Genomic DNA, 12725 nt, shown 5'->3' on the forward strand with positions numbered 1-12725 from the left:
TGCCTGGCAGCTAGCAGCTATAATCACAGTTCCAGTTGACACAACACCTTCTCTTGGCTTCCTTGGGCGCTGTATACATGTGATACACACATATAGCATGCAGGCCAAATACCTCCACACATAAAGATATAAATCAACCTGTAAAAATGACTTACCAGCTAGATGTGATGGTGCACACTTTTAATCCCAGCACTGGAGAGGCAGAGGCAGAGGCAGGAGGATCTCTCGGAGCGCCACAGTGGAAGTATAGGACAGCCAGCTACCCAGGAAAGCCTGCTTCAACCAAACACAAATAGACAAGACTCTTGTCTCAGGCTGCGTGTGGTGATGCTTTCCTTTATCTCAGTACTTGGAAGGCAGAGGCAGGAGGGTCTTGGTGGGTTGGAAGTTGGCCTGGTCTATATAGTGAGTTCCAGGACAGCCAGGACCATCTCAAAAACCAAATACCCCCAAATCAAAACCAACAAATTATGTGACATTTTGAAGTTTACCCGAAATTTTCAGTTTTATACATCTGAAATGTGTCATAGAAGCTGGACGTGGTGGTGCATACCTTTAACCCCAGCAGAGGCAGGTGGATCTCTGTGAATTCAAGGCCAGCCTGGTTCGTATAGCAAGGTCCAGACAACCATGGCTTTGTAACAGAGAGACCCTGTAACAAAACAAAACAACAGAAAACAGAAAAAGAAAGGTAGGAGACTCAAGGCCGGAAGGACGTCCCTGGATCAAGGAGCTTGCCGTGTAGGCTTTGATGACCAGAGTTCTGTCTTGAAGGAGAGAACTGACTCTGCAGAGGGGTCCTCTGTCCTCTCTGTGTACACTGACGCACATACGTCATGCATATACACAGAATAAAAAGATACATAAATGAGGGAATAAGTAAAAAGTTAAGGAAAGGAATTCGCAGTTGGAGAGAAGGTTTAAGGGAGCTCGTTGCTGTTACGGAGGACCTAAGTTCAGTTCACAGTGGCTGACAGTGGCCTGGAACTTCAAGTATAGGGTACTGATACTCTCTTCTAACCCCTACAGGCACTAGCCATGCATGTGCTACACAGGCATACATGCAAGCAAAATATTCATGTACATAAAAGTCTTTCACTTTTAAATCTTTTTTTTTAAAAGATTTATTCATTTATTATATATAAGTACACTGTAGCTGTCTGCAGACACACCAGAAGAGGGCATCAGATCTCTTTACAGATGGTTGTGAGCCACCATGTGGTTGCTGGGAATTGAACTCATGACCTCTGGAAGAGTGGTCGGACGCTCTTAACCGCTGAGCCATCTCTCCAGCCCTCACTTTTAAATCTTTTTTTTTTTTTTTTTTTTTTTTTCGGAGCTGGGGACCGAACCCAGGGCCTCGCGCTTCCTAGGTGAGCGCTCTACCACTGAGCTAAATCCCCAGCCCCCTCACTTTTAAATCTTATGTGCATTGATTGGTGTTTTCCCTCCACATATGTTCGTGTGGTGCTGTTGGGTCTCCTGGAACTGGGGTCACAGACAGGTGTGAGCTGCCATGCGGGTGCTGGGAATTGAACCCGGGTCCTCTGTAAGAACAGGCAGTGCTCTTAACTGCTGAGCCATCTCTCCAGCTCCAATAAAAATAAATCTTTAAAAAAAAGACATTTAGGAAAATCAATAAAACATCATTTTTGTTTTGGTTTTTTGAGTCAGGGTCTCTGTACAGCCTTGGCTGTCGCAGAACATGCTGTGTAGACTGGTCTGGCCTTGGACCTGCAGAGATCTGCTGAGTGCTAGAACACAGGACACACCATTGCATCGGCCCCCTTTACTACCCTGCCACCAGAGCACTAAGAACTGTGCAGAATGTTCTAGATGGAGGATGGCTTCTAAAGGAAGTAACTTTACCTTCTCTCTTTAAGTAGTAAGGCTCTAACATCCTGGGCACAAAAGCTGAAGCAGAACCAGCCAAAGCAAGCACATGCAGAAGACGACTGCTCCAGACCTAAGCCAGCGACAGGGAGCGAGCTAACCTGGAAGCCTCCAGTTGATACAGTAGGTGACCAGGGGTTCTTCTGGCACGCCTTGGCTCCTGACGGTGACACTGGGATTGCTGTGGTTTGGCTCATTTGTTTATTTGCATTTTCTTAAAAAAAGACTTACTTGAGTTTGAGTATGAATATTTGCTTGCACGCATGTGTCTGTACAGTATGCCTGCAATGCCTCTGGAGGCCAGAAGAGGGCATCGGATCCCATGGCGTAACCGGTGGTTGTGAGCCACTATGTGGGTGTTAGGCACCAAGCCCCAGTCCTCTGCAAGAACAGATGGTGCTGTTAGCCACTGAGCAGCTGTCTAGCCTTTAGCTTCACGGATCATTTTGTCTCAGGATCGACTGTCATTTACTATAAACCCAGGCTAGAAATGAGAGCTAATGGACTGAGTTGTACAAAAATCCAAGCGAGAGATGGGTAAGAGTAGTGGCTTCTCTTCCAGGGGAGTTGTTCCCGAGTTGTTCAGTTCTCAGCACCCAGTGACAAGTAGAGTAGTTTGTACCCAGATGCAGGGATCTGATGCCCTTGTCTGGCCTCTGAGGATACTGCACACACACACACACACACACACACACACACACACACACACACACACACACACACACGTGCGCGCGCGCATAGGCATACATGAAGGTAAAATATACAGATGCACGCAATTAAATACCCATAGAGTGTTTATTCTCTTTGAGTTAAATGTTTACATTTAGCAAGAAAGTGGTCAATCAGAAAAAGTGATCATCAAAAAAAACCCCCAAAAACGGGGTTGGGGATTTAGCTCAGTGGTAGAGCGCTTGCTATGCAAGCGCAAGGCCCTGGGTTCGGTCCCCAGCTCCGGGAGAAAAAAAAAAAACCCAAAAACTTTGACTGAGAGTATAGCTGGGCGGTGGAGTGCTTGTTGGACGTGCACATGAGCCCCTGGGCCTGTCCCCAGTGTCACAAAACACACCTTCAAAGAGTATGTATCACTAGTGTGTTACAACAAGTGGTGCCATACGTGCCAGGCATTTTCTTTTTTTTTTTTTTTCCCACACCCCCAGGCATTTTCTTACAATTGTGAAAACTTGGATAGTTAAGATTTTATAATTTGAGTTCTAAGTTTGTAGGTAATAGGTTAATTTTTTTCTTGTGGCTGTGTTTGCCATGTAGCCCTGGCTCCCTCCTCCTCTTGTCTCTCAGCCCCTGGGTAGCAGGGATTGAGGAAGAATGTCACCAGGCCTTGCAGGAATGAGTGTTTGCCTCCGTAGAGGTACGGAGCTTTTGTAACACAGCAACTCTGTTCATTAAAGGGCCACAGACAGAAGGTTCCACTATGTGTGTGCTTCTGCCATGGCTTACGCTGTAATGGGACAGTGTAATGCTTAGTGTCAGACATCAAGGTTCCCAAATCGGGTCTCTGTAGAGGCTGAACGTGGCCTTGCTTAGGAAAAAACTGAATTAAAAGGTTGTAAGAGTTCCTCAGTTTTTAAATTTGTTTGCATTTATTTATCTGTTTCCTTACTTTTCATGGTAATGTGGGAGTGCATGTTAATCCCACATGTGAAAGTCAGTGGACAGTGTATGAGAGTCAGGAGATGGAGATTGAACTCAAACTGTAGGCAAGCCAGCAAATGCCTGTATCCCCCACCAGTGAGTGCCTATATCCTGCTACCAGTGAACACCTGTATCCCCCACCAGTGAACACCTATATCCCCCACCAGTGAACACCTGTATCCCCTACCAGTGAACACCTGTATCCCCCACCAGTGAACACCTATATCCCCCACCAGTGAACACCTATATGCCCCACCAGTGAACACCTGTATCCCCTACCAGTGAACACCTGTATCCCCCACCAGTGAACACCTATATCCCCCACCAGTGAACACCTGTATCCCCTACCAGTAAACACCTATATCCCCCACCAGTGAACACCTGTATCCCCCACCAGTGAACACCTATATCCCCCACCAGTGAACACCTGTATCCCCCACCAGTGAACACCTGTATCCCCCACCAGTGAACACCTATATGCCCCACCAGTGAACACCTGTATCCCCTACCAGTGAACACCTGTATCCCCTACCAGTGAACACCTGTATCCCCCACCAGTGAACACCTGTATCCCCAACCAGTGAACACCTATATCCCCCACCAGTGAACACCTGTATCCCCCACCAGTGAACACCTATATCCCCCACCAGTGAACACCTGTATCCCCCACCAGTGAACACCTATATCCCCCACCAGTGAACACCTGTATCCCCCACCAGTGAACACCTATATCCCCCACCAGTGAACACCTGTATCCCCCACCAGTGAACACCTATATCCCCCACCAGTGAACACCTATATCCCCCACCAGTGAACACCTATATCCCCCACCAGTGAACACCTGTATCCCCCACCAGTGAACACCTATATCCCCCACCAGTGAACACCTGTATCCCCCACTAGTGAGCTCCTGTATCCCCCACCAGTGAGCGCCTGTATCCCCCACCAGTGAGCGCCTGTATCCCCCCCCACCAGCGAGTGCCTGTATCCCCCCACCAGCAAATGCCTATACCTCCTACACCCAGCTATCTCATTGTTCTTTCTTTCAGCCTTTTAAAATTTTTATATTTTACTTCTATGTTTTTGAGGCAGGGTCTCTCTATAGCCCAGGCTGGCTGAACTTGCTATGTACTCATAGTTATCCACCTGCCTCTGCTTTGGAGTCCAGGTATTCACCACCATGCCCAGCTTCCCTCAGACTTTTAAAGAAACTTATTTCTCTGTTAGGAGTGTCTTTACCCCACCCCCTTTTTGAGGTAGACGCTCACATTGTAGTCCAGGTGGTGTTGAACTCATGCTAATCCTCCTGCCTTGGTGACTCAGGTAGGGAGATTACAGAAGTGAGCTTCCTACACATGGAACCTCAGTTGGTGTTGAAGAGGAGGGAGGTGAACGTCAATGAAGCTTTGTGAACCTCAAAGGCTTCCTAGGCCTGAGAAGCCTGTGTTGAGGTACTTTGTGTTAGGGAAAGTCCCGGGATAAGCAGTTGCAGTCTGGAAAGGCCCATTCATGCTCTGGGGTGGGTCTCTTATTCTGAACTATTTTGCCATCAATAGTGGGATATCATTGTTTTGGAACAGTAGTCTGAAACCAATTGTAGATTGGGGCAGGAAATTGCTATTTTCTTTGTAGTTGTTTGGTGTAAAGGGAACATGTTCTCCTATGTAATTGTTTCTTCTGTTTTATAAAACACTCCCTACTCCTCACCCCAGGGTCTCCCTGCATAGATCAAGCTGCCTCTGTCCTCTTAGTTCTAGGGTTCTGTGGGTACATAGGCCCCATACCGTGCCCAACCCCTCCCCCCTTTTCTGTGTGTATGGACTGAGTGTCTGTCTACTGCCACACCTTCAGCCCCAAGACTTTTCTGCCTCTGGTCTGTGGTTTTACTTCGGGTGGAGTCAGTGGGTTCTTGTAGACATCTGTGTTGTGACTCACGCTGTATTTGGTGTTGCCTTACGGTTCCCAACCTTTGCTGCAAGTTGGAGTCCTCTGAGCTTTAAAAATGTTCTCAGACCGGCTGCTTCTGCTAGGTGTTCTGACTGCTAGAGGGATGGGGCTGCCTGTAGAGGAGTGTTACCCTTGTGGACGTCAGTGTGTGAAGCCTCTAAGAGGTTTCTGGGTGGTTGGGTGGTGTGGCGGGTCTGGAGCAGCAGCTTTTGCCTGGCTGCTGTCTCTCACCAGGGCAGCTGAGATCAAGGCCAGCAGCCAGCACAGTCCACTACTGCCCCTGCCCAGTAGGGCAGCCGAAGGAGGGGCTGCCATCTCCTGGGCAAGGCTAATTCTTCTTCATGGATGATACATTTAGCATTAAATCATCTGGAGAAATGAAGTTCCTACGGTGTCACTGAACTGAAGTGATTTTTGAGGTGGTATTGGCAGGGGATACAGGAATAACAGAATTCGGGATTCACAGCAGTTGCAAAGTCTTTACTGACCCTTACTCTCTGTTCCTAGTGTTTTCGGTTTCATTCCACAAAAGGAACTGCTTATCGGAATTCTCCTCTGATGAGCTTTCTCTTTTGCACAATGCTGGTTTATTCTTGGAAATAGCTACTTTGAAGCCTATCTTGACTTCGTGTGCTGTATGGCGCAAGCATTTTCCAGGGCCAAGTTGTTCTTTATTTCTTTGGCCCCTTGTTTCCATTTCATGGCTGAAGGAGGTCTTTAGACTAAGCTCTTCAGTAGGTCCTTGAGCTGGGCTCAGGGAAACGTCTTTGGCTCAGAGGACTTGGGTTTAGAAGGCTTTGTTGACCCACGCTTTTACTTTCAAGTGGCCCTTTTCTTCAGTGGATGGCCTTCTGCAGCCAGCTTTGTGTGTGGCAGTATTATAGGGCGCAGCGTGTGCCCACTCCTGTCCTGGGGCTCGAACCTCGGGAGCAGGCTGAGGTCTAACTAGGTGACTTGGGAGTATTTGACTTAGTCCCTGATAGTCCCTTTCCCAAATTGGAAGAGTCAAGAGTTCTAAGAAACAGATGGTGACCTAGGAGTTTGTGCCTTGGTAGAAAGAGGTGGAGCGGTTCCCTTGCAGCAGACTTGCAAGTCAAATAGAGCACTAATAAAGGACTTTTCCTTCTGGAGGGGGGAAGACGAGGGGTACCCAGAGGAAGTCCAGGAGAGCTGGGGATGGAAGTACACACCTTTAACCCCAGAACTCAGGCAGGCAGAGGCACGTGGATCTCAGTGAGTTCGAAGCCAGCCTGATCTATAGAGCAAGTTCTAGGACAGCCCGGACTAACACAGAGAAACATTGTCTTGAAAACCAAAAAAAAAAAAAAAAAAAAAATGAAGAAGAGAAGAAGAAAATGTCCCTGTCATATATCTCTGTTTGAGACAGCTTCCTTTTTCTCTGTAGTGGTGAGCGTGAAACTCGGCAAAGGTCTTTTTGCAGCAAGCATTCCATTGTCCTATCCCCGTCCCCGGAGGGTAGACTAAGGAGTGGTAACTCGCAGGCTTTATTTCTCTCAAATCATGTCTGCGTGTATGTACAAAGGCCAGAGGATGACATTGGAGCCCGGAAGCTGGAGTTACAGGCGGCTGTGAGCATCTGGTGTGAGTCAGTGAAGGCCGCGCACTGAGCTAGGATCCTTTGCAAGAGAAGTACACGCTCGCTCTTAACCCCTCCCCCACCGGACCTCCTCTTCAACACCTCGGTTTGCTTTTTAACCAGAATAGATAATAAGCACTTTCCGTCTCTGCTGGAATTCGTATATGACAAGTAAGATGCCTGGTGTATCCACCTGTGATCCTAGCATTTAGGAAAAGAGGGCAGGGCGATCAGGAGTACAAAGCCAGCTTGGACTGCATAGTTCACTCTGGGGGCTGGGGCGATGTCACTGATAAGGAGCATCTTCCAGAGGATCTGGGTTCCATTCTCAACACCCATACGGTGGCTCACAAGCATCTGTATCTCTACTTCCGGGTGACCTGACACCATCTCTGGTTTCCTTGGGTACCAAGTCCGTAAGTGGTACACAGGCACACATGCAGGCAAAACACCCATACAAATAATGACGATTTTACAAAACTCAAGCCCCCAACCAAGGGCTGGGTGATGTAGCTTATGGTAAAGTGCTTTTCTAGCCCGGCTGACCGGGTTTGATCTCCAGCACCAATGCATGCACCGGGCAGCGGGAAGATGAGGAGGTTTAGGTCATCCTGGGCTCCATAGCAAGACCTGTCTCAAAGAAACCAAAGAAGAAGGGTTAGGTGAAACTTGTTGCCCAGTGTGCCCAAGACCCTGGGTTAATGTTGTCTACAAAAAGCCCAAAGGGGGGCTGGGGATTTAGCTCAGTGGTAGAGCGCTTGCCTAGCAAGCACAAGGCCCTGGGTTCGGTCCCCAGCTCCGAAAAAAAAAAAAAAAAAAAAAAAAAAAAGCCCAAAGGTAATTTATTATTTGAAGTTCATGTTACTAATTTGTGGTTTTGAGTCATTTGATTTACTGAAGTTGTGATGATATAAACAGACTACTAGTTAAATTTTTTTTTTTTTTACTTAGTGACTAATTCCAGATTTCTCAAAGCCCTGCAGGAAATCGATAGTAAACTGTAAATACATTTTGGTTCTCAACTCGTATATTACACCTGCCCTCAGCGTTCTCTCTCCTTAGAACCCTCTAGCTCCACAGTGACCAAAACACACAGGGACGCCTTTGAGAGAAGAGGCAGGGATGTTCCTTCTCCGCACTGTGATTTTGCAGTGGTGGAGAAGCGACAGTCTCTCCTCACAGCCTGCCTGGATTAAGTCCCGGCTCAGCAGTGTGTACACAATGTGTGTAGCCGCTCACCAGTTGTCCTCTTTCGTCTCTTGCAGTCTAACCTTCCTGCCGACGCTGCACGTCCTTGTGCCTTTTACCTCAATAAGCCAGCCGAAAGCCCAAGTTCTTGGTCGTCTGATTCAGGGACAGGTAGGGGACTTCAGTTATTGGAATAAAATGTTTGGAGGCAAGTCTCACTTTGCAGTCAGTCCTGCTGGCCTGGGACTCATTCTGCAGACCAGTCTGGCCTCAAACTCACAGAGGTTTTTCTGTCTCTGCCTTCCCTGTGCTGCGATTAAAGACTTGTGCCAGCACATGGCCTGAACTTAAATTTAAAAGAAAAAAATTAGCTTTTCTTTCTTTCTTTTTTTTTTTTTTTTTTTTTTTTTTTGGGTTCTTTTTTTCGGAGCTGGGGACCGAACCCAGGGCCTTGCGCTTCCTAGGTAAGTGCTCTACCACTGAGCTAAATCCCCAGCCCCAGCTTTTCTTTTAATTTATGTTTATGAGTTTTTACTCACATACGTAACTGCACCATGTCTGTGCCTGGTAACCTGGGAAGCCAAGAGAGGGTATTGGATCCCCTGGGACTGGAGTTACAGATGTGAACCACCATGAAGGTGCTGGGAACTGAACCTGGGTCCTCTGGAAGAGCAGCAAGTGCTCTTATCCACTGAGCCATCTCTCCAGCCCCCTAGAACTTTATTTTACCCGCAGCATACTTGCATTTCCCACTGTGCGATTAGAGGCACGTGTAGTGCCTGGCTTCTCCAGAAGCAGTGCTTGGCTGTGGTCCATTTGCTGTGAATTTGTTTCAAGTTCTGTGAGGATGGGTTGAAGCAATGCATCCGTAACAGTTTCAGAGAGCTGCAGAAATCTTTGCAGTCTTTTTCTGTTACTCTACAAGGATTCAGCGAGTTCAGAGCCTCTGCAAGCCGTGGTCAGCTATTCTTTTTGTGCTGGATGTTTTTTTTTTTTTTGCTGACTCCCCTGTCTTCGTTTCCCAAAGGGCACATCCACTTAACCATTTGAATTAGCTTTGCTTTAACAGAAACAGTGGGATTCCACCATCTCTTCTCATTTCCACTGCTCCCGCTCCTGTGGTGTTCGCTCTGCCTGTCTTCCTTCTGAACCGCCTCCCTGCTGTCATTCCACCCTCACCTTTTAGTCTGTGGGCAACATGGTAGCCAGAGTGCTCCTTCTGTACTGGGGACTCCACGCAAAAGTCTGCCATGGTTCCCATTTCCTCAAAACAGCAGCCGGAAACTTTACGGAGACCCGCAAGGCTCCCCAGGATAGAGCCGATTGCCTCCTTCCTGCCTGTGCGGAGAGCCTGCTCACTTCTGCCAGGGCTCATGTGAAGGCTTTGCCTTAGCGGCCTTCTCTACAACAGGAGGATCTCTCCTAGCTGTTACTCTCTCAGGGAAATGGGCCTTGCCTGTTTGAAAATAGTTGTTCTCCCCCAGAGCCCCCCCTGAAATCACTAAGTCAGTGACGGGGATAGAGATGCAGCTCTAGGAGGGACTAGGGGACGCTAGACATGGCGGCACACACATTTACTCCCAGCACTCAGGCAGCAGAGGCAGGTCGGGGACCAGCCTGGTCTACCGAGTGAGTTCCAGGACAGCCAGGGCTCCACAGAGAAAAGCTGTCTTGAAAAGAACCCAAAGCAAACAAACAAATAGATGGCTTCATGTAGCCCAGGTTGAGCTGTTTGCTATTTAACTGACGAGGACTTGAACTCTGCTCCTCTGTGGCTACTTCTCCAAGTGCTGGCATTATAATGGTGTGCCAGGATGCCTGCCTTGTGTAATTCTAGTGCAGGAACGCAAGGCCCGAGCACTACGTGCATGTGCATGTGTGTGTGTGTGTGTGTGTGTGTGTGTGTTTGTGCACGCATGCGTGTGAGCTCGAGTGCATATAAATACATGTATGTCATGCATGTTTGCACATGCTTGTTGAAGCTGGAGCTCAGCCTGGGGTGTTGTTTATTAGGAGTATCTACAGTTTTTCTTTTTTCTTGAGACAGAGTCTCACTGTGTAGTCCTGGCTGGCGTAGAACTCACCATGTAGACCAGGCTATCTTCAGACTTACGGTGACCCTCTTGCCTCTGCCTTCTAAGTGCTAGGATGACAGGTGTTTGTCACTATACCCATATTTAATAGAGAACTTGAACTCTCTACGTTGATTTTATGGAAATCTTATTTATAAAGATTTTCTTCAAAATAAGTATTTAGTTATTACTAATTCCTTTTGGTTGTTTATAGTTTTGCTGCAAGGTTTTACTGCATTTGTTTGTTTGTTTGGGGGGATTGATAGCAAGGGCATCCCTGGTGTGTGCGGAGGTCAGAGGACAACTTGTGGGCATCAGTTCTCTCCTTCCATTATGTGAGTTCCAGGGATAGAACTCAGGTTGTCAGGCTTGGTGGGCAGAATTTTTAATCCTCTGAGCCCCCTCACTGTCTTGTGATTGAACTGTCTGTCTAGGACCCTTCCTCACTCCTTTCTGTTCTCTGTGTGCACGCCAGGGCTGACTTACTGGAAGCTGGAGGAGAAGGACATGTATCACTCTTTGCCCGAAACGTTGGAGAAGACATTTGCACCATCTCCTGCAGAGAGGCCACTGAGCCAGGTAGTACAGGTACCCTATGGGTGCCCGGGTGCTTGCGTGCTGTGATTATAGATAACTTTGCCACCATAGACTTTAAAATGCTGGGGGAAGAAGCTTAGGTTTGAGGTCAGGCTCTCTTTCAAATTACATCTCATCTCATCTCATTTCCTATATGATCTTAAAAAGGTTACTTCAAAATGGAAGTAAGCTAGATGTGGGGTACCATTTTCTCGATCTTAGCACTAAGTCTGTTGAGGCAGGTGAGTCACTGTGCATTGGAGGCCAGCTTGGGCTACATAAGAAGACCCTATCTTAAGAAAACAAACACTGGGGTTTGGGATTTAGCTCAGCGGTAGAGCGCTTGCCTAGCGAGCACAAGGCCCTGGGTTCGGTCCCCAGCTCCGGAGGGGGAAAAAAAAAAAATAAAAGAAAACAAACACAAGGGGTTGGGGATTTAGCTCAGTGGTAGAGCGTTTGCCTAGCAAGTGCAAGGCCCTGGGTTTGGTCCCCAGCTCCGAAAAAAAGAAAAGAAAAAAAAAGAAAGAAAAAAAAAAGAAAACAAACACAAAAATACAGTCTGGGGAGAGCAGTGTTTGCCTTGCAGTCATAGTACCCAGACCTAATTTCCAGAGTCTGTATGAAAGGCCTCTAGCAATGTCCCCCTCTTCTCACCACAGCTCTGAGGAGCTGGAGCAGACAGTCTCTGTGGCTGGATGGTCATTTGGTCTAAACTAGTGGGCAAATTCCAGACCAGTGTGTTCCAGAGAGTCTGTCTCAGAAATAAAGGTGTATGGGACAAGAGGTATGGGCTTCACATAAATATGCATTTACACACACACACACACACACACACAGAGAGAGAGAGAGAGAGAGAGAGAGAGAGAGAGAGAGAGAGAGAAAACCAGTAGGCATTTAATTTCAAAAACATTAGCTCAGTATTTTTATTCTGTTGGTTGGTTTTGTATATCTCTGTGTGTGTGTGTGTGTGTGTGTGTGTGTGTGTGTGTGTGTGTGTGTGTGTGTGTGCGTGTAGTAGGTTATTGGCAGTTAATTTCTTTGTTTTCCTAGACCCGATGGTGATTTCTGTCCTTTTACAATTCCCATTAGATGCATTTGTAACATAATTTGAAGCATTTAACTCACAATATTTTCTCCAAGAAATATATTTTGTTTCTTTTACTTTTTTAGACAAGCTCTCTTGTGTCCCCACCTGACCTTCAGCTCACTATGTAACTGAGAGACCATAAACTCTGTCCTTTTGCGCTCCCTCCCGGTCTGGTGTGTGCAGTCCTCTCCCGCCTCACTGGTAGGCTCTGATGAGTAGTGAGGAGAACAGCATGGGAAAGGAAAGGTTTACCTGAGCAGCAGCACTTGGGGTGCAGCTCAGTGGTAGAGCTCTTACATGTTTCAAACCCGTGTTGATCCCCAGAACCTCAACACAAAGAGCCCCTCAAAATACCAGGAAACACAGTGCCCCCTCCAAAAAACATAAGCACACATACAGACATGAGAGTGGGAGCAAAACAAAACAAAAGAAGAAACCCATGTGTGATTGGTGGGTGACATGGAACCATGGAGACAGGTGGATCCCTGGGAGCTTGATGACAGCCAGTCCTGCCTGCTTGGCAGAACTGTAGCACAATGAGAGACCCTGTCTCAGATGGAAAAAGACGCTTAAGAATGATACCACAGGTTGCCTCTGCTATTCACACACACATGCACGCACGCACGCACACACACATGCATACACACATACATACACACATACACAGGAATCCACAAACACGAACAGTTAGACAAATACTGATTTTGGTCAGTTG

At 47.4% G+C, this 12725-nt stretch overlaps 1 protein-coding gene across 13 annotated transcripts in view; it reads left to right on the forward strand.

The window, feature by feature from the left end:
* Mphosph9 (M-phase phosphoprotein 9) overlaps positions 1-12725 on the forward strand; it is a 70545-nt gene that overhangs the window by 13264 nt on the left and 44556 nt on the right. For 7 of the 13 annotated variants that reach the window (XR_015633926.1, XR_015633927.1, XR_015633930.1 and 4 more), the window contains 3 exon segments: positions 1887-2016; positions 8353-8446; positions 10823-10926. Coding sequence is in view for 7 of the 13 variants with exons in the window: in XM_087578025.1 (XP_087434151.1) it covers positions 1887-2016; positions 8353-8446; positions 10823-10926 (328 nt within the window). In the remaining 6 variants the exon portion in view is untranslated. 13 annotated transcript variants of the gene reach the window in all.

Source organism: Rattus norvegicus, chromosome 12 (genome assembly GCF_021556685.1).
Source record: "Rattus norvegicus strain SHRSP/BbbUtx chromosome 12, alternate assembly SHRSP_T2T, whole genome shotgun sequence".
In the NCBI taxonomy this organism is placed as follows: Eukaryota; Metazoa; Chordata; class Mammalia; order Rodentia; family Muridae; genus Rattus; species Rattus norvegicus.